This window comes from Schistocerca americana, chromosome 1 (genome assembly GCF_021461395.2).
Source record: "Schistocerca americana isolate TAMUIC-IGC-003095 chromosome 1, iqSchAmer2.1, whole genome shotgun sequence".
In the NCBI taxonomy this organism is placed as follows: domain Eukaryota; kingdom Metazoa; phylum Arthropoda; class Insecta; order Orthoptera; family Acrididae; genus Schistocerca; species Schistocerca americana.
The window spans coordinates 429,215,094-429,238,309 of record NC_060119.1 but is presented as its reverse complement, the minus strand read 5'-3'; the positions used below and the strand labels follow the sequence as shown (position 1 = coordinate 429,238,309).

The 23,216-nt window shown below is 44.8% G+C and overlaps 1 protein-coding gene across 1 annotated transcript in view; it reads left to right on the top strand.

The window, feature by feature from the left end:
• LOC124557856 (exostosin-1) overlaps nt 1-23,216 on the top strand; it is a 296,909-nt gene that overhangs the window by 149,254 nt on the left and 124,439 nt on the right. The window contains exon 3 of the mRNA XM_047130899.1: nt 14,948-15,067. Coding sequence (XP_046986855.1) covers nt 14,948-15,067 — 120 coding nt within the window. The remainder of the gene's footprint in view (nt 1-14,947; nt 15,068-23,216) is intronic.

The window sequence follows — 23,216 nt, the reverse complement described above, 5'->3', positions numbered from 1 at the left end:
CTGGGCTCACTGCCATCGATCATCCTCTTACAGTCCCGATTTGGTCCCATCGATTATCATCTATTCCCAAAACTTGAAGAACATCTTCGAGGACTTCACTTTTATAGTGATGAAGCGGAGCAAAAGTAGATCGTTCTACTGTATAGTGACAGTATCAACGAATTGGTCTCTCGTTGGGAGAAATGCGTTCTTCGCCAGGGTGACTACGTTGAGAAACAAATATATAGACGTGAAGAATAAGGATGTAGTGTTAATAACTTTTGTTCTGTTTTAAAGGTTTAAGAGTTTTAAGACAAAAATTACTTTTCAGCACCCCCTCGTACAACATGTACAAGAACAAAAAGGACAGCAATGTAGTCTTTCGCCTCTAATGTTGAATATGTACGTCGACGAAGTAATGACGATGATAAAAGTTCAAGAGTGGGATTTAAATTCAGGGTGAAAGTATATCAATGATAAGATTCGATGATGAGAAAGCTACCCTCAGTAAAGACGAGGAAGAATTTCAGACGTGTTGAATAGAATGAAGACTCTACTGAGCGCACGCTGTTGGTTGAGAGTAAGCCGAACAGAGAGGGAAGTAATTATCAGTAACAGAAATAAGATTAGCGATAAACGTAACATCAAACTTGATGGTCACGTAGTAGATTAATTGAAGGAATTCCGCTACCTTGGAGGCAAAATAGCACGTCGCTGATGAAGAAAAAAGGACGTCAAAGGCAGACAAGCGCAGCGAAACAGTACTCCTGGTCAAAAGAAGTCTTCTAGTATAAAGTACAGAATTTTCTGAAATTGTATGTTTGGAGCATAGCGTTATAAGTAGTGAATCACGGACCGTGAGAAATTCGGAAAAAAGGGGATTCAAGTGTTTGAGATGTGGTGCTTTAGAAGGATGTTGAAAAGTAGGTGGATTGATATGAAGTGAGGTGGTTCCCTACAGAATCGGCGAGGAGAGGAACATACAGAAGACATCGACGAGAAGGAGGGACAGGATGACTGGACATGTGTTGAAACATCGGGGAATAACATTCCGTTGTACTAGATGGAGCTGCAGTGGGTAGTACTTCAGTGAAATCCAGTGATTGAAATATTCCATCAAATAACTAAGGTCCATGTGCTGCAAGTGCTACTCTGTGATGGAGAGGTTACTATCCTCAGAGTCGTTATGTAGTTCTATAATGTCGCTTAATTTCTTGTCAAGATTTATGTATCTTTCTTGAAGAGGCTGGCGCATGCTATCTTTCTCAATTTCAAGTATAGCATTTACTGCTTCTTCCTTCATATTATTTATCCCAAAGTATACGCTGGAGTTTTTATCGAGGGATTTAGATTTTCCATCCACCGATTGAACGTATAGTCCGCGAACTGCGAGACCTTTACTTGTTAGATATTTTCTTCATTATTACTGCCGAAGCTTAATCGGCACTGTTTAGTAGAAGACGTGCATCAGCAACACACATGTTGCACAATAATCGAACTTATATCCTGATACTCCCCCGTTAATCCAAGTTCTTGTATTTTCATTCACAGACCTTAGCTGATATGAAAACTGCAACTGGAAACAAATATTTTGGGAAGCACGATTTGATAGCTTTAATTATAGTCATTTCGAAATGTTATACTGAAGTTTTCGGGAACCAACCAAGCATGTTATTTTTCAATGTGAAAACAGTCTTTTATAAGCACTCTGAATTTTGTCTGGGAGCAAATCAAATACAACAGAAAATACCTTCATCTCCTCTTCCGTGCTCCTGACATCGACATATACTGTGTACAGTTGTTTCAATTGTTTCAAACAGCTTTCAAATGTCCCGCTCATCTTCTCGCTTGATTTTCTCTATTCTTTTGCCAGCAACAGACCCATCGTCAAATTTCAAAAAATTATTTCTTTCAGTTAATTTCAAAATGTCTTTGGTCAACTAGGGCCAGAACTCTGGGTCGTCCCAATAGCTCTTCTTCTTGCTCTACGAAATCCAGTCTTTGAGTACTCGTCATTTGCCATACTTGAAACGAATAATAAACTTTTATCTTTCAAGTCTTGAAATTCACCTTTAAATATTTGGAAAACAGGCGCCGTCTTTCTTTTGCGGAATTGTTTTCTGCTGCAGTTATACATGCGTATTTTAATCTGCACACTAGTTTCCTCAGATAGGCAAGGAACCCAATGAACAAAATAAAAACGAAAAAAAGACCGTCGCAGGATTCGACCCAGCGATCCGTTGATTATCCGACTAATAGTATCCAACCCTACCGACTGAACCACGCGGCCCATCTTGAAAATAACGCCTGTATAAGACAACAAGTGTCTGGGGCAGCTGCTGCTACAATGGCAGGTTATCAAAATTTAAGTGAGTTTGAACGTGGTGTTACAGTCGGCGTACGAGCGGTGGGACGCAGCATCTCCGAGGTAGCGATGAAGTGGGGATTTTCCCGTACGACCATTTCACGAGTGTACCGTTAATATCAGGAATCCGGTAAAGCAATAACGGGACCAACGACGAGTGAAGAGAATCGTTCAACGTGACAGAAGTGCAACCCGTCCGCAAATTGCTGCACATTTCAGTATTGGGCCATCGACAAGTGTCAGCGTGCAAACCATTCTACATCTACATCTACATACATACTCCGCAATCCACCATACGGTGCGTGGCGGAGGGTACCTCGTACCACAACTAGCATCTTCTCTCCCTGTTCCACTCCCAAACAGAACGAGGGAAAAATGACTGCCTATATGCCTCTGTACGAGCCCTAATCCCTTTTACCTTATCTTTGTGGTCTTTCCGCGAAATGTAAGTTGGCGGCAGTAAAATTGTACTGCAGTTCGCCTCAAATGCTGGTTCTCTAAATTTCCTCAGTAGCGATTCACGAAAAGAATGCCTCCTTTCCTCTAGAGTTCCTGAAGCATTTCCGTAACACTTGCGTGATGATCAAACCTACGAGTAACAAATCTAGCAGCCCGCCTCTGAATTGCTTCTATGTCGTCCCTCAATCCGACCTGATAGGGATCCCAAACGCTCGAACAGTACTCAAGAATATGTCGTATTAGTGTTTTATAAGCGGTCTCCTTTACAGATGAACCACATCTTCCCAAAATTCTACCAATGAACCGAAGACGACTATCCGCCTTCTCCACAACTGCTATTACATGCTTGTCCCACTTCATATCGCTCTGCAATGTTACGCCCAAATATTTAATCGACGTGACTGTGTCAAGGGCTACGCTACTAATGGAGTATTCAAACATTAAGGGATTCTTTTTCGTATTCATCTGCATTAATTTACATTTATCTATATTTTGAGTTAGCTGCCATTCTTTACACCAATCATAAATCTTGTCCAAGTCATCTTGTATCCTCCTACAGTCACTCAACGACGACACCTTCCCGTACACCACAGCATCATCAGCAAACAGCCGCACATTGCTACCCACTCTATCCAAAAGATCATTTATGCAGATAGAAAACAACAGCGGATCTACCACACTTCCCTGGGGTACTCCAGATGATACCCTCACCTCTGTTGAACACTCACCATCGAGGACAACGTACTGGGTTCTATTACTTAAGAAGTCTTCGAGCCACTCACATACTTGGGAACCAAACCCATATGCTCGTACCTTTGTTAGGAGTCTGCAATGGCGCACCGAGTCAAACGGTTTCCGGAAGTCAAGGAATGTGGCATCCGTCTGATACCCTTTATCCATGGTTCCCAAGGTATCATGTGAAAAAAGGGCGAGTTGCGTTTCGCAGGAGCGATGCTTTCTAAAGCCATGCTGATGCATGGACAGCAACTTCTCTGTCTCAAGGAAATTCATTATATTCGAACTGAGAATATGTTCGAGAATCCTTTAACAAACCGATGTTAAGGATATTGGTCTGTAATTTTGAGGATCCGTCCTTCTACCCTTCTTATATGCAGGCGTCACCTGCGCTTTTTTTCAGTCGCTCGGGACTTTACACTGGGCAAGAGATTCGCGATAAATGCAAGCTAAGTAAGGAGCCAATGCAGTAGAGTACTCTCTATAAAACCGAATTGGAATCCCATCAGGACCTGGCGATTTATTTATTTTCAACCCATTCAGTTGCTTCACAACCCCAGGGATGTCCATCACTATGTCGTCCATACAGGAATCTGTACGAGACTCAAACGGCGCTGTGTTTGTACGATCCTCCTGCGTGAAATATTTCTCAAATGCTAAATTTAAAATGTCAGCTTTCGTTTTGCTGTCTTCCGTTGCCAGGCCAGACTGATCAGTGAGTGACTGGATGGAAGCCTTCGACCCGCTTACCGATTTTACGTAAGACCAGAATTTCCTTGGGTTTTCAGCAAGATCTTTTGCTAAGGTATGACGGTTGTAGTGGTTGAATTCTTCACGCATCGCTCTTTTTACAGCAGCACGAATTTCTACTAACTTTTGCCTGTCCTCATTCTCCCGATCTTTCTTGTACCGCGAGTGCAACTGCCTTTGCTTCCTGAGCATTCTCCGAATTGCGCTGTTAAACCACGGTGGATCTTTTCCATCCGTAACCCACTTTTTCGGCACATACTTGTTCAATGGGTGATTTACAATGTGTGTGAAATTTGGCCATAATTTTTCCAGGTCCATCGTACCGGAAGTAAATGAAGTCGATTCATTTACTAAGTGGGATGCTAACAACTGCTTATCTGCTCTTTCTAGCAAGAATACTCTCCTAGCCTTCTTGACCGACTTTTTGACTTTCGTAACCATAGTCGTAATGACATCATCATGATCACTAATCCCTGTCTCAACACTGACACCGTCGATGAGGTCTGATCTGTTCGTGGCTACCAGATCAAAAATATTTCCATTACGCGTTGGATGGCGATTTAGCTGCTCAAGACAGTTGTCGGATAGTGTGTTCAAAAGTAATTCACACAACGGCTTGTCTGTATCACCTGTAATGAATCCATAGACATCCCAGTCATACTAGGTAGGCTGAAGTCGCCTCCGACCAATATAGCATGATCCGGGTACTTCTGCAATACAGAAAATAGACTCCCTTTGAATGATTCTAGAACTGTCACGGTGGAACCTGGTGGCCGGTAATAACACCCCACAATTAACTTTATTTCCCCTAGCTCTGTTAAACGAAACATCATTGATATGGGCTTTAGGAGCCGAAGGCCCACTCGTGTACCCTTGATGACTGCACGGCACGAAGCTTTACGCCTTACATGGGCCCGTCAACACCGACGTTGGAGTGTTGATGACAGGAAACATGTTTCCTGGTCAAACGAGTCTCGTTTCAGATTGTATCCAGCGACGGACGTGTACGGGTATGCAGACAATCTATGAATCCATGGACCCTGCATGTCAGCAGGGGACCATTCAGGCTGGTGGAGGCTTTGGAATGGGGTTGCATGTGTGCACCTGGAGTGATATGGGACCCTTCATACGTCTAGATACGGCTCTGACAGATGACACATACGCAACCATCCTGTCTGATGACTTACATCGCTTGGGCAATTCCAGGTGGACAGTGCGACACCACACACTTCCAGAAATGCTCTTCTGAAACACCTCCGCTGGCTACCAAACTCCCCAGACATGAACGTTATTGAGCATATCTGGGATGCCTTGCAACGTGCTGTTCTGAAGAGAACTCCACCCTCTTGTACTCTTACTGATTTATATTTAAAAAAATGTTCAAATGTGTGTGAAATCTTATGGGACTAACAGCAAAGGTCATCAGTCCCTAAGCTTACACACTACTTAACCTAAATTATCCTAAGGACAAACACACACACACACACACACACGCACACGCACCCATGCCCGAGGGAGGACTCGAACCTCCGCCGGGATCAGCCGCACAGTCTGACTGTAGCGCCTCAGACCGCCCGGCTAATCCCGCGCGGCTACGGATTTATGGACAGCCCCGCAGTATTCATGGTGTCAGTTCTCTCCGACACTACTTCAGACATTAGTCGAGTTCACGCCATAACGTATTGCAGCACTTCTGCGTGCTCGCGGGTGTCCGACACGATATTATGGACGTGTACCAGTTTCTTGTAGAATTTTGCACAGAGCATAACTTAATCATAGCTAACACTTGGTTCAAGAATCATAAAAGAAGGTTGTATACCTGGAAGAATCCTGGAGATACTAAAAGGTATCAGATAGATTATATAATGGTAAGACATTTCCAGGGGCAGATGTGGATTCTGACCACAATCTATTGGTTATGAACTGCAGATTGAAACTGAAGAAACTGCAAAAAGGTGGGAATTTAAGGAGATGGGACCCGGATAAACTGACTAAACCAGAGGTTGTACAGAGTTTCAGGGAGAGCATAAGGGAACAATTGACAGGAATGGGGGAAATAAATACAGTAGAAGAAGAATGGGTAGCTCTGAGGGATGAAGTAGTGAAGGCAGCAGAGGATCAAGTAGGTAAAAAGACGAGGGCTAATAGAAATCCTTGGGTAACAGAAGAAATATTGAATTTAATTGATGAAAGGAGAAAATATAAAAATGCAGTAAATGAAGCAGGCAAAAAGGAATACAAACGCCTCAAAAATGAGATCGACAGGAAGTGCAAAATGGCTAAGCAGGGATGGCTAGAGGACAAATGTAAGGATGTAGAGGCTTGTCTCACTAGGGGTAAGATAGATACTGCCTACAGGAAAATTAAAGAGACCTTTGGAGAGAAGAGAACCACTTGTATGAATATCAAGACCTCAGATGGCAACCCAGTTCTAAGCAAAGAAGGGAAAGCAGAAAGGTGGAAGGAGTATATAGAGGGTTTATACAAGGGCGATGTACTTGAGGACAATATTATGGAAACGGAAGAGGATGTAGATGAAGATGAAATGGGAGATATGATACTGCGTGAAGAGTTTGACAGAGCACTGAAAGACCTGAGTCAAAACAAGGCCCCGGGAGTAGACAACATTCCATTAGAACTACTGATGGCCTTGGGAGAGCCAGTCATGACAAAACTCTACCATCTGGTGAGTAAGATGTATGAGACAGGCGAAATACCCTCAGACTTCAAGAAGAATATAATAATTCCAATCCCAAAGAAAGCAGGTGTTGACAGATGTGAAAATTACCGAACTATCAGTTTAATAAGTCACAGCTGCAAAATACTAACGCGAATTCTTTACAGACGAATGGAAAAACTGGTAGAAGCGGACCTCGGGGAAGATCAGTTTGGATTCCGTAGAAATGTTGGAACACGTGAGGCAATACTAACCTTACGACTTATCTTAGAAGAAAGATTAAGAAAAGACAAACCTACGTTTCTAGCATTTGTAGACTTAGAGAAAGCTTTTGACAATGTTAACTGGAATACTCTCTTTCAAATTCTGAAGGTGGCAGGGGTAAAATACAGGGAGCGAAAGGCTATTTACAATTTGTACAGAAACCAGATGGCAGTTCTAAGAGTTGAGGGGCATGAAAGGGAAGCAGTGGTTGGGAAAGGAGTGAGACAGGGTTGTAGCCTCTCCCCGATGTTATTCAATCTGTATATTGAGCAAGCAGTAAAGGAAACAAAAGAAAAATTCGGAGTAGGTATTAAAATTCATGGAGAAGAAGTAAAAACTTTGAGGTTCGCCGATGACATTGTAATTTTGACAGAGACAGCAAAGGACTTGGAAGAGCAGTTGAACGGAATCGACAGTGTCTTGAAAGGCGGATATAAGATGAACATCAACAAAAGCAAAATGAGGATAATGGAATGTAGTCAAATTAAATCGGGTGATCCTGAGGGAATTAGATTAGGAAATGAGACACTTAAAGTAGTAAAGGAGTTTTGCTATTTAGGGAGTAAAATAACTGATGATGGTCGAAGTAGAGAGGATATAAAATGTAGACTGGCAATGGCAAGGAAATCGTTTCTGAAGAAGAGAAATTTGTTAACATCGAGTATAGATTTAAGTGTCAGGAAGTCGTTTCTGAAAGTATTTTTATGGAGTGTAGCCATGTATGGAAGTGAAACATGGACGATAAATAGTTTGGACAAGAAGAGAATAGAAGCTTTCGAAATGTGGTGCTACAGAAGAATGCTGAAGATAAGGTGGGTAGATCACGTAACTAATGAGGAGGTATTGAATAGGATTGGGGAGAAGAGAAGTTTGTGGCACAACTTTACTAGAAGAAGGGATCGGTTGGTAGGACATGTTTTGAGGCATCAAGGGATCGCAAATTTAGCATTGGAGGGCAGCGTGGAGGGTAAAAATCGTAGAGGGAGACCAAGAGATGAATACAGTAAGCAGATTCAGAAGGATGTAGGTTGCAGTAAGTACTGGGAGATGAAGAAGCTTGCACAGGATAGAGTAGCATGGAGAGCTGCATCAAACCAGTCTCAGGACTGAAGACCACAACAATAACAACAACAACAACAACAACCAGTTTCTTTGGCTCTTCAGTGAAAAAAAAAAAAGGCCAAGTGCTACTAGAAGCCTCGCACTGAGGGTTCCGTACAAATTTAATTACGAGGATCTCAAGGATTTCTTGCTGTCGTTGATATCAATACCGGCAAGTTATTGATCACTGAAATTCCAAGACCTTATCAATAATATGCAGTAGTTCCTCAGACTAGTCTGGAGACACAAGAAGAAGCGAGCTGGGGTCTTCAGTTTATATATGTAGAGAGAGAGTATTTAATAAATCATTTGGCTTTATTAGAACGGGAAGCACCTAATAGGTTTTTATGAGAGAGTTTGCAAGTATCAAAACATGCAGCATCAATGATCGAATTTTTCTGTTGCGTTGACTTAGGAAATTAAATTTTTTACGCGCCAAAAACCACAGATATTAGTATGTGACACAAATTTGAACGTGGTATATTAATTTGCTCCTGTGGAAAACTGGTCTTGACAGGAGGACAGACAGACAGATGGATAAAATATGAGAAAAAATATTTTTTCAAGTGATACGATCACACATTAATAATTTTCAATTTTTTCCTTTATCTCTAGTGTAAAACGTTGCTTCTTGCTAAATTTCAGGACTCTGTGTGCACAGGAAGTACCTATAGGTTTTAATGAGTGTGTTTTCGAGTATCAAGAACATGTGGCATAAATGGCAGTATCTTTTTATTGAACTGACTTAGAAGCTTAAAATTTATATACCTTCAATGGACCATTGACTTTAATAAGTGACACAAGTTTGAGCGTGATACGTCCAGCTGTTTCTGAGAGAAGAGTTTTGAACAGTTGGACAGACAAACAGAGAACGAAGCAACACTATAAGCGTTCCGTTTTTGCAGACTGATGCACGAGAAACCTAAAAATTACAAACATCCGATTGCCAGGTGGTGCCCTTATCAGATGGAGACACAGTCTTTACGTAGAGGAAAGTAGACGTGTACCAGCAAACATTTAAACGAAACCAGTAAACACCGTACTGGGACTGGCCCCGGCGAGCAGCAGGAATAGTTTAGATCCCCGTTCTTACGCCGCAGACTAGAGCGATGTTCGTCCCGTCTGTGACTGCAAACCAGTTCCTATATTCGCCACATTTTTTTTTCTTTTCATGTGCACTCGCTAGAGATCAGCATCGATGAGAAGAAACGGCTTCCCTTTCGTTGTTGCAGTAATCTCCATTGCTCGCAGTGCACAGAACTCAAGTAGCCTACGAAGCTGCACGGAAGCGAAGACTGTCGAGGAGGGCACTGTCAGACTGGCGGTGACAGCACAAGCCCTGCTGGTGAACGACTAGCATAAATCAGCAGTGGTGGAGGCCCTGGTCGGAAATGTCACGGTGCAAAATGTGCCACGGCCCCTGTGGCACCTCTAGTAGGGTCGGAAATGCCCAGGTCGGCAAGTCTATTCAGCCGTCTTATCCTCTGTGCCTAATGAATGGCCCAGACACCGTCGGAACATTAAGACACCAGTATTCTTTCCTCCCTTGCCTCTTTTTATTTTTTGTCAGCGACCTCATTGGCGCTGCACGTATGGTTGGGAGGACATATTTTCAAGTCGCCATTTGACCATCCAGAGTTAGCTTCTCCGTCGTTTTCCTTCATCGACTGAGTAGAATATCAGGAGGGTTAATATCCTTCCCCCACCGACCCCTACCCGAGCATGCCGTGTGTCTCTTACACCCTCTCGTTAACGAGAAGTCAAACCCTGATTTTCCTTCCTCCAATTTCTTTTTGTCGGGGAACATATCTGTCTATACTCGTAGCTGGAATGCTGTGCTCCATTTGGAAGTGACGCTGAAATGTCAAAACCGCCGTCCACATTCCGGCAACAGTAAATCCGGCACGCTTCGAAACTTTTTGTTCGGCTGTGATGCGGCGGGGCCGGCAGCGTCCCGTTTTAACGTTGATTAAACTGGCACGACGAGCGGAAACCGTCGGATCGTTTCACCGAACGAATCGTGAGATACGCGGGGGATACGCGCCGCCCCCGCCCTGTACAGTCAACCCGCCTGCCTTGCTGCGCACCCCCTCCCCCTACCCTCCTCCTCCACTCTTGCCCGGCTACACTTAATCGCATTCCGCGCGACTCGTGAATGGCATTCGTTAGGCTCGCAAATCCGGCCGCGGTCTTTGGCGGGCCGACCGCGACCACGGTGCGTAATGCGCCGCATACACTGTCGCTGAGCGCTCGTACTGCCGGCCCGAGATCCGCCGAAGTTGTAATCTGCTCTTACTCGTCCGCCGACGCCACGGCCATTTGGCAATAAAGTCGGCCGTTGTTATGCCAAGTGCAGGACGACGCGGCTGCCATTCTGATCGCAAAAAGCAGTCTCGACCATCGATTCATACTCCGTGAGAGACCTTTCCCAGCTCCGTGTGCTCTGCACAAATAGTGTTCATTTTGATTTTAATCCGTCATATCTGGCGATGCACACAGAATTACCAGCTGCGAAATCGAGATTCGTCCTATATTAATTTTAACTGTAGAGGTTACATAAATATCGTTTTATTAATCATTGTACCAGTACTTATATAATTAAAAGAAACGTACCACTAATGCAATGCAGCTGCCGTTTTACATGTGCATGTTAATGCATACACACATACTCCACAATCCACAGCATGTTGCATGGAGGTGGTCCCCATACGAGCGCAAATTTCACTTAAGTCTTCGCGGTCCTTACGCGAAAAGTGCAGTGGCGCCGGCAGTAGATCGTGCTACACTCAGCTGCAAATGCCGGTTCTCTAAATTTTCTCAGTAGTATTTCATGGAAAGAAAGTCGTCTGCCTTTCAGGGGATTCCCTTCTGAGTTCACGGATCAACCAGAACATTATGACCACCTATGTAAAAGCCGGTTCGGCCACCTCTGGCACGGATAACAGCGGCGACAAATCGTGTCATGGAAGCAGTGAGGGCTTGGTAGGACGCTGGAGGAAGTTAGCTCCTCACCTATACACACAGGTCACCTAATTCCCGCAAATTCCGGGGAGGGGGTGATGAGCTCTGACGGCATGTCCAATTACGCTCCATATGTGTTCGATCGGGCACAGATGTGGCGAGTTGGATGGCTAGCACATCGATTGGAACTCGCCACTGTCTTCCTCGAACCACTCCATCACACTGTTGGCCTTCTGACATGTCGCATTGTCTTGCTGAATAATGCCGCTGCCGTCGGGAAACATAATTGTCATGAAGGGATGTTACGTGGTCTATAACCAATATATGATACTCCTTGCCCATCATGGTGTCTTGCATGAGCTACACTGGACCCATGGATGCCCACGTAAATGTTTCCCAGACCATAATGGAGCCCGCACTAGCTTGTCTCCCACAGTACAGACGTCAAGGAGCCGTTCCCCTGGAAGACGACGGATTCGCGCCCTCCCATCGGCATGGTGAAGAAGGTAACGGGATTCCTCAGACCATGATACGCTCTGCCACTGCGACAATCTCCAGTGCCGATGATCACGTGCCCGTTTCAGTCGTAGTTGCCGATGTGGTGTTAACATTGGCAAATGCATTGGTTATCGTCTGCGGAGGCCCGTCGTTAAGGACTGTTCGTTGCACTGTGTGTTGAGACATGCTTGTACTCTGCCCTGCATTGTAGTCTGATGTTAGCTGTCGCGTCCCAGCACAGTTTTTTTAGTGCAATCGGAACGTTGACGACAATCTGAGGGTTGTTGGGTTGTCCACCTTTGTTGTCGGAGATTAGAGGGAGAAAGCTCTCCGAGGTGGAACTGTGGTTATTGGTTTCAGTGGTCATCTTTTAGGATTAATGGCAGGATGGGTATGCTGAAGAGTTCAGTATTTATTTAAGTAATTTATTTATTATCTCTTTGATAACTTATAAAAGAGGTGCCAGTTCCTAACCCCTTCTCTAATAAATGTCCGACTCAATTTATTCTTATTAACAGGCCACTCGCCTAATCTTACAAGAGACAATTACTATTCCTTAAATGAAACTACAAATGCTATCTATTCCACGAGACAAAGACAGGTCGTCTATGTTCAAAGCTATTCTTCAGAATAGATAACGATTTCTTATCTTGCAGTTGATGTGCGTGTCACCAGGTCTGATCACCGACTTCTCGCTGAAAACATTACTTCTGCATTCTTCTTCTTCTGCTGCTGCTGACTGGCGTAGCTACACGGTGTCTTCTCAAAGCGGCCACTACTGCTCTCTCTCTCTCTCTCTCTCTCTCTCTGCCTCCTCTCTCTCTCTCTCTCTCTCTCTGCCTCCTCTCTCTCTCTTTCTGCTTCCTCTCTCAGAATCTCTTGCTTATATACCGTTCTAAGTCGAGGCTGACCTTCTATAATAGCCTTTTGGGATATTTCCATCAGCTGGCTCCTTCGACACGAAAACACTTTAATGTTTGATTTCTCTTACAGGTTTCCTCTCGATGTTACCACTTTACGTATACTGGAAAGCTTCCTTTAGCATCAGGGCTTGTGGCTCTTGGCGCAGTCTCCTTTCACTTGATCTGACAAGTATTGTTTATTAATTTTTTTTTCTCGAGACTGGACTCCCCAGTGACGTCCGACTTCTGTAATTAGACGTGGCCGCCCAAACACACGACGTCCGGACGTGATTTCACCTCGGTTTCGCCTCGTGTTGAAGACATTCACCACGGCACTCCTCGAACGCCCGACAAGTCGTGCTATTTCCGAGACGCTCGTGCTTAAACTCCGGGTTGTCACAACCTGTCCTCGGTCAAACTCAGACAGATACCGCCCTTCCCAATTCTACACACGGACAGCACTCTCGCTGATACTAAATGCACTGTGCGTGTGTCTGGCTAGTAGTCATTCCTCGCCAGGTGACGCTGATATCGCCTGGACGGGTTTATATCGATAGTAGGTCAATGGTCATAACTTTGTAGCTGATCAGCGTATGTAGTGCCTGTTCTTTCGGACGTGTCTGAAAGAACTGACACCGCATATACAATTACGGGGCTGACGGCCAATGATCCCTTCAGTGTAGACGCACACCAAGCTCGGGGATGCCGCAAGTAATGAGGCAAATTTACCCGGGGGACAACATCAGTAGTGTGCGGTATAATTTGAGAATGTGGGTCTGACGGGAAGCGTACTAGGGTAGTCCGTCCGATTGTGGTGGCCACTGTGTCCGGATGACCTGGTCAGCGCTGCCTACCGGCAGCTAATGTCTTTGATTCCTTTGTGTCCTGATTTACGGAGCGGGCGAACCAGTGGTGGTAAGTTCCTATGGGACCAAACTGCGCCGGCCGAAGTGGCCGAGCGGTTCTAGGCGCTACAATCTCGAACCGCGCGACCGCTACGGTCGCAGGTTCGAATCCTGCCTCGGGCATGGATGTGGGTGATGTCCTTAGATTAGTTAGGTTTAAGTAGCTCTAAGTTCTAGGGGACTCAGATGTTAAGTCCCATAGTGCTCAGAGCCATTTGAACCATTTTTTGAACCAAACTGCTGAGGTCATCGGTCTCTAGGCTTACACACTACTTAATCTAACGTAAACTAAGTTACGCTAAAGACAACACACACGTCCATGCCCGAGAGAGGACTCGAACCTCCGACTGGTGGGGAAGGGGGGGGGGGGGGGGGGGGGGAGCCTCGCGGACCGTGCACAGCGCCCATAGACCGCGCGACTACCCCGCGTGGCGGCGAAGCAGTGTTCTATGCGCGACCTTCTTTACAAATGAACCATACATTCCTAAAATTTGGCAGTAAACCGAAATAGGCCGTTCACCTTCCCCTACTATCGTCCTTACATGCTCGTTCCATTTCATATCGCTTTGCAACGTTACTAGGTATTTAATCGAAATGGCTCTGTGAATCAGCAAACCACTAATACTGTATTGGATCATTACAGGACTTATTCCCTACTAATATTCATAAACCTACATTTTTCTACATTTAGAGCAAGCTTCCATTCATCAAACGAACTACAAATTTAGTCAGTCATATCCTCCAACGGTCACTGGACGACGATACTTTCGCTTACACGACAGCGTCATCAGGAAAAAGACGCAGATTACTGCTTACCTTGTCCATCAGATTTGTATGTACACAGAGAATAAGACCGAGACTATCATACTTCCGTGGGGGACTCCTGACGGTACCCTTATCTCTAATGATCACTCGCCGCCGAGGATAATGTAATCTATTCTATTCTGTAGTATTATATTCTGTGTTTCTATTATTTAAGAGCCACTTAGAGCCACTCACGTGTCTGGGAACTTATTCCTTGTACATTCATTACCAGTCTACAGTGGGACACCGAGTCAAACGCTTTCCGAAAATCTAACCATATGGAACCTGCCTGTTGCCCTTCATGCACGGTTCGCAGGATATCAAGTGAGTAAAGAACAAACTGCACCTCCGAAGATTTCCCTGCTGCCGGAGACGAAACGACGGGGAACAGTTTCATGTATCTACGACAGCTTCTCAGTGCATAAATTGTAACTGAGTAAACAGCGGCCGTGAAAGGCTACAACTCAGATAATAATTTGTGTTTATGTTCTAGAGTCCTTAAATGCTAGTGGGCGTTTGCCTGAGGAAGGATGTATTGTGCTTGCAGGTTCCGGACATAGTTCGGTCAGTGCCCGCGACGAAGGTGCTGGCGCTGCGGCAGCAGACGCAGGTGCTGTGGGAGCGCTACTTCTCCTCCATCGAGAAGATCGTCTTCACCACCCTCGAGGTGAGTACCTTGTCGACGTACGCTTTTTGGGCTATGTACACTCTGCATATAATCCCAGTAACACCACAGTATTGGACGTCTGAGTCCTGTCAAAGGCGATACTTCTTGTTCACTGAAAACAGCTCCGCATTTAATAGTAAACTGTAGGCTGCTAATGTTGGTTGTTATATAAGGTAAGCATGTTATACTTCTGTCTCAAGAATGATCGTGTATAAAATCCAAATTAACACAAAGACGACAAGAAGCATGGTATGCAGCCACCAACATACCGCAGTAGACGTTGGAGTCAGTGATACACTACTCAGAAACTTATAACTACTTAGGAAGTAAAGGCCTCTCGTATGGCAAACGTTTAACCAACATAAAGAGCAGAATCGCAAATGTAGCGTATTACAAGACAAAGTTTACATCAAGCAACCTAAATGTGGAAACCAAAAAGAGATTTATTGAGAGATTACCCGAAACTTTGCCTTGTGCGTCTCTGAAACCTGGACTGTTGGCGCGTACGACGAGATGGTGATGGTGATGAAGTTTGGTTCGTGCGGCGCTCAACTACGCGGTCATCAGCGCCCGTACAAAGTCCCAAGTTTTACACGGTCCAATTTTTGTTACACAGTCTAATCGAGCCACTGTCACGAATGATGATGATGAGGATGAGATGATGAGGACCGAGGAAATCCCGCATACGACAAGAGAGATCTGGAGATATCTGAAACATGGTGCTGGAGGAGAATGGAAAACTTGTGGACAGCAAATCTCACAAATGAAGAACCTCCTAGATGAATAGACGATAAAGGATCACTGCTTTCAACAGTAAGGAAAAGAAGAGACTGGCCACCTCTCTCGACATAATAGGTTTCTAGGTAATGTAATCAAAGGAATGAGTCAAACCAATAGAGAAAGGAGGGGGAAGAGCTAGACTTCAGTACCAAAACAGATCAGATATGAAGTTGTAGGAGAGAACGATCCATTTATGTTCAAAACTGCCTCGTCTTTCGATAGTTAACTCAGCAGTGATGGAGTTATTCATATTGTTATTCTCCGCGTAATATTGCGGGCACCCCTTCATTGGCGATGACAAATTGTGGGGCAGGGATCTTGATCAAATTGGTGCTTCTTACTTCTGCCCACATTCGTCATGCTCTTGGTTCTTTGATAGTAACAGCTGTGCCTCACACAGGCCAGACAGTACACGCCACTTGCGTGTGCTCACACTTGCATCTGTCAACTAAGTAAGCCCCTTCGCGCTCTGCCAATGATATTGCTTTCCATAACTTTCCCTAACGGCATTAATCCAGTATAAATACATTATAATACAAAATAATGTATACAGGTATCAGTACATACACATACTATCCGTAGATTTACAGAGTAACACAAATACAGTATGTTTACAACACACCAAAGGCAAAAAGTTTAGGTAGCACCTCTGTATTTTAGTGGATAGTGTAGAAATTGGTATAAAGGCATGGATATTTTCAGGAAAATTAACATTGCCGTTTGAAATAGTCGTGCACAATCTATACGCAGTAGTACGAAATCCGTTATTCCAATAAATGCAGTCAAATGGCATCGCATTTGATGTCAGTAGTACAGTATACAGCAAGACATCGACGATTCAGGCGGTAGAGGGTGGAACTTGGTATAAAGGCAGTCGGTTCAGTGCGCTGTTAGTGTGTGCGTACGTGCCTTTACTACAGATTGGAAGCAGACACCACTGGTGACGGTGAATGTTTCGTACATAAACCACGATTGTGATCATTCCACGCTGAGAATAGTTGCGAAGTGATGAAAAAGCAAAAATGGGACACTCTAATCATCAAATTACTAAGAAGGTGTCCGCCTCTGTAGCGTAACGGTAGCGTTTCCGCCTACCACGCAAGGGGGCCCGGGTTCGATTCCTGGCAGGGGACTGGGTGTTGTGTGTCCATCATCATCATCATCATCATCATCATCATTATTTTCATCATCATTGATCCCTAAGTCGCCGAAGTGGCGTCAACTAAAGAGGATTTACAATACGGCGGCCGAACTGCCCCGCATGGGGCCTCCCGGCCAACAATGCCATACGATCATTTCCGTTACTAAGAAGGTGAATAGTTCAAGCACATTGGGCTTACCATGTAGACAGAACTGGAAATACGGACAAAGTAGAAAATTATCTGAGGCATAGAAAGGGCTACTTTTGCGCAAAGCAGTGGCCACAAACAGTCATTCTTCTCAAATTGTTGGTGATTTACCGTTCCCAGTAACTACCAGACGTGTAATACAATTTTGTCACATGACGAGCATGTTGCATTCAAGAAACGACAGCGGAAACCCGCATTAACATCGAAACATAAACAGGCTAGACTGAAGTTTGCTGAAATACATGTCGTGGACTTCATAATGGGACAAAGTGATCTACAATGATGAGAAGAAGTTTAACTTAGATGAGCAGGATGGATTTCAATGTTTTTGACGTGATCTCAGAACGGAGAGGCGGGTAAGAATGAGAAGAAATTTTGGTGGTGGAAGTGTTATGATTTGGGCAGCCTTCAGCACTGCGGATGAATCACGCGTTGTCTGGATGAACAGTTGAATGAGTTCTATGTACACTGAGATAATTTGTTACTGGTAGGTTTGATCATCACGCGAGTGTTACGAAAATGCTTCAGGAACTCGGGTGGGAGTCTCTAGAGACAAGGAGGCGTTCTTTTCGTGAATCGCTACTGAGGAAATTTAGAGAACCAGCATTTGAGGTTGACTGCAGTACAGTTTTACTGCCGCCAACTTACATTTCGCGGAAAGACCACAAAGATAAGATAAGATGGATTAGGGCTCGTACAGAGGCATATAGGCAGTCATTTTTTCCTCGTTCTGTTTGGGAGTGGAACAGGGAGAGAAGATGCTAGTTGTGGTACGAGGTACCCTCCGCCACGCACCGTATGGTGGATTGCGGAGTATGTATGTAGATGTAGATATAGAGATGCTAGAGACAGAATTGATTAGAACGCATGAGGACCTAAAGATATCGATGTCTGGCACTCTGCTCGGATTTGATCCCCATGGAAAAGATTTGTGGAATACTTGCAAGGCGTGTCTATCGCAATGGATGGCAATTAGAGGCCGCATGTGCGCCGAAAGAGCGATACGAGAAGAGTGGGCGACAATTTGACCGCAAGAACTACAACCTTAACAAAATCGATGCCGAAGAGAATTTTTGAGGTAATTAGGAAGAACAGAGCTTAGAGAAAGTACTAACAATGCAATAACTTAACAGGACAATGAGTGCCTTTATAACAATTTCCGTACAAGAAATTCAAACTTCTTATTTTCTTGTTCGTGTTATGAAAGAAACTTTGGTATTCTATTATGACTGTGTATGTCTAACTTGTACCTACTACCTTCATAGTATTGTACTGTATGTTAACCGGGGACCTAGATACGACGGAGAGGCTCCGTCCCCGCCGCAGCCGCAGTGGTCCGCAACCCTACGACGACTACCGCAGTCCACTTCACCCCTCCGCCGCCCCACACCGAACCCAGGGTTATTGTGCGGTTCGGCCCCCGGTAGACCCCCCAGGCAACGTCTCACACCAGACGAGTGTAACCCCTATGTTTGCGTGGTAGAGTAATGGTGGTGTACGCGTACGTGGAGGACTTGTTTGCGCAGCAATCGCCGACGTAGTGTAACTGAGGCGGAATAAGGGGAACCAGCCCGCATTCGCCGAGGCAAATGGGAAACGGCCTAAAAACCATCCACAGAGTGGCCGGTTCAACGGACCTTGACACAAATCCGCCGTGCGGATTCGTGCCGGGGACCAGGCGCTCCTTCCCGCCCGGAAAGACCTTGATAGTATATTCGATACATATGTGCTTCCGACATTGTGATACATGTCTGCTTCCGACATTGTACTCTTACTTTCGTGGAAACCTGCCTTTATACTGATCTCCACTACTTTATAGATTATGACCTCTTTTTGCAACAGAAATAAGTCTCTAATGATCGTGTTGAAGTTTTGTTGGAGTTATAATAGCGGACGCAACTGCGATGTCATTCGGTTAATAATGTCTAAGTTTTTGTCTTTGGACGACGTAAACTCCCTCGTGGATGCGCACCTGTAGTTCGGGTATGCGCGGGAGAATTTTTGCGTCACCAGCTACAGTTGGCCGTGTGCAGCAGACGTCCTGGAATTGCGCTGTTTGCTGGCGTCGCTCCCCTCCTTGCCCGCGGGAGAGACGCCGGTGCAAGCAAAGTCCGGAAACCGCCGCGGCATTAATTAAGACGGCCTGCCGCACAAGTTCCGTTTGTTTGTCGTTCGTCGCGACTCGCGGAGACACCGCGTCGCCGTCTGCGATATTGTGACTCTCCTCAAATTTTGCTGTCTGTTAATTATTCTTACGAGCGCCGCTGCCTGTGGAATTCGCGAATCGGAGCTTTTGATGAAGTAATTACTGGTGCGCGGAAACAGTGACGGAAGTTTGGTGTCGTAGTTAGTTATCGGCGGGGCCTCAGACGCTCCGTCCGCATCGACAGCTCCTAAGGCGGCATCGTGCAATTGCAGCCGCCTGGGGGTTTCTCTTCAGTCTTACCACATCCTTTCCTTCGTAGGGGTCATGTTACACAGCTGCACGTGGTGCGAACGCAAAGTACTTGCAATTTATGTTTTTGTTGTACAACACTTCCCTTGTGGTAACAAGTTCATGCCCCGGTGTCTGCTGTAACAAACAAACTGCACACGCGATAGTTGTGGCTGGAGATGTGCAAAGCCGTCGCACATCGCGAAAATTGTGTAGAGGGCTCTTACCGGGTACCTTCTAAAGACGTCCCTCTTGCAGCAGATAAAGTACCGGTCGAGAGCTCGGTGAGATGTTGTAGCGCTATTCAGTTTAAATTGTAAGATGGAGGGGAGCTGTTCTGCAATGAACAGCATATCATCTGTTTCAAGGGATGCCATGTTTTATAATGGTCAGTGAGTCATGCCACAGCAACGTGTTGAAACAGTAGCCACACGTATCACTTGCTGGTGCGCTAATCTAATAAAAACGAACCACACTTTGAGTAACAAGGTCGTCATTGGTGGTACTTTAGTCAACACTTATTCTGCGTGGCGGCTATTTTGACTGCCACATTCGCGCCCAGTGACGACACATTTAATAATGTAATATTCCATAAAAATTTGATATTGCCATGACCACCCAGACCATTCAATTTGTCCGTCGTCCTGATATTCTCTTGAATAAACAATACCATTTTACAACAGCTGACAAGAGTCACCACAGATACGACCGACCACTGGGATACCTGATACCAGACTCGTGCTACCAGCAAAGAAAACATTTCCTGCCGGTACAAGGGAGCTTCTGCCCCACGCATTTTAGCCAACCACAGCAAAGGAAATTTTTTGCTACTATATATAGTGAAGCCGTGCTTAGCCAATAGCAAGCGAGGACGTTGTTCACAGATGGGGCCCACCAGAAATACGGGCCTCGCAGTGAACGGGGCCAGCGAGATATACGGGTCTTGAAACGGACATGTGACGTCACACTTGTCAGCTTGTCCGCCACACTTAAGCCGTCGGCACACGGACCGTGCATCCGAACGTTGAGCGTTGAGCGTGCCGAGTTTCTGACGTCATAGCGTGGAATAGCACGTTCGGGAGTTTTTCCGAACGTGCAGAGCAATATCTGGCATGTCAGATATTCTGAGCGTGTGTCTGAGCGTTGACCAATGAGATGGGACAACGGCACATACGTCACACGCACGCGTCTCCTTTCAGTACAGAGTTGTGAGGCGCCATATTGGCATTCATCTCAAGCCTATATGTATATATGCTGTTTCTGAGCACCAGCAAATTGAGAATCACTGGGAAACCCGTTGTTAATTGTGTGATTCGTTCTAATAAAATAATGAGAAACATGACATTCGTGGCAAAAGAATTATTGTAACTTGCGTATTATGAGAGTATGCTATTCGAAGGCAGCGACACACTGAAGATCCACGCAAAACGCATTGTTCTTGGTACAATTTGTTATAATTAAATTTCAATTAGTAACATAATTATCTACGATTAACGTTTTTAGCAAGGGTAATACAATATGGCTAAGTACAGTGAACGAGTTGTTGGTTTAGCGTAATGAGTAGCGTCTCTTTCCGCTATCAGTATAGGTTTGGTCGGTGGTTCGCGTCGTAGGACTTTCAAAATTTTTTTTCCCAACATTCGCGTTTTTATTAGGTTCTCATACTTTATTATTAGTTTAATATAAGTATATGTTATAAAATTTGATGTTATGTAAATATACGCTCACCTTTCTTTGAGGGGTGACTTTGTTCGATTGACTTAATCTACAGGACAGCTTGCGCTACTTCTATAAAGATATTTTGCTCCTTTTTCTTTCACGCTTCGTAATTCACATGTTGCAAAGATTCTGCTACTGGGTAGGAATAGTGATCAAGTAAGACTGACCTTGGGGTTTTACTAAAATGTGGGAATGATGAAATAACGTTTATCTTGTGCGGAGAAGTATTTCAAATTTGTACCGCATTGTTTGTAACGGAATTTTTATAAGCCTGTGTCCTTATTGATTGGACAGTGTACTTTCCTTTTCGCGGACGATGAAGGAAATGTGCATTTTAATAGAGCCAACGTGGAAATTTTGCGTTCGCCCGTTGAGTAAACAGTGTGATTTACTAACTAGAAACATCCTTCAACTGCCGCCGGAGTGCGTTGCGATCGCGTATAGCACGTAGGGGCCCAAGTACCGTATGCACAAGTCTCAGCAGCACGTTCAACTTGGCGCGCTCAACGTTGACGTTCGACAGCACGGTCCGTGTGCCGACGGCTTTAGCGAACCCTCGGCTTCGTGCAGGGTTCACGGGAAATCGGTGTTTAATTGGAAAGATATCCTCTAAAGGGCTTAATTTTGTTTTGCGCCATCGAGAACTTGCATGCATTTAAATACGCAGTCAAGAATTATTAAACACGTCCGAAATAAGAAGTTACTTGCTCCCCACCGGGGACGGCTGCTGGCACTCGTAAAACCTGCAGTGTCACGTGCTGTGAGCCACGCCTCACGGCCTGCCTTTCTCGTGGCGCCTCGCGCAACGAACTTGTGACGTCACATTAGTCGGCTTGCCCGCCACACTTCGGCCACGTTCGGCTCCTTGCAGGACACACGGGGAATCAGTTTTTAATTGAAAAGGTACCCACTGAAGATAGTCTTAACTTTGTCGTGTTCTATCGAGAACTTGTAAGCAATTAAAGTGCAGTCAAAAGTTATTAAATTCGTCTGAAGTAATTTCTCGAACTCTGCGCTAAGCCCTGCAGTGTCATGTGCTGTGACGTACCCGGCTTGGCCTGTATTTCTCGCGGGCCTCGTTCCCAGGTTTGTGACGCCGTGCCAAGTCAGCATAGCGCCACGCTGAAACCTGCGTGTGTCCTTGTGCCCATACTATGCGTCTTGTGACATATTGCATCATATTACGAATACTCTGTACCCATTTTAACAGAACTGTTACGATTCGTGCAAGAGTTATCATTTTACTGTGGTACTTAGTGACACGTGATTGCATGAAAAACCACGCCTTTCTGCGACTTGTTTCATTAAGTATTTTTTTGCGGCCTAGGTTTCGGGGTTTAGCACATTACCTAGCATATCTGTTAACTAACAGTATGTTGCTTTGGCGGCAATCGTAGCATGAACTGACTTATCCACAACGCCGGACTCGGTTTCAAAAGATTCCAAAATAACGGATTATTCATGTGTTAGCGAAGAAAACCAGTTAATATTATTGCGAACAGAAAATGAGCTTCGAAACTCTAATCACGGATGGTGTGTTCAAACAGGAGATGAATTAACGGCCTTCTTTAGAACACTTCCCCAACCTCCTTTCTCACTCTGCATTATCTCTGAATTATAAAGAAGAGAGCTTCATATGAATTTTTTTACATACTTTTTCCTTATGTTTAAACTACTGTTCTTAGACATCGGTAATGGATACTACTGATACTACTGTGTTGCATATAGCTCTGCATTTCAATTACTGGTAGCAGAATCAGTCACCAATTCTTCTTGTAAAGTTACAACTGTTGCCATTTTTCACTCTGAAGTGGCGTCATTTTTCCTTTATTGGACTGAGTTTGTTAGCCTTCCAATACCAGCTGAT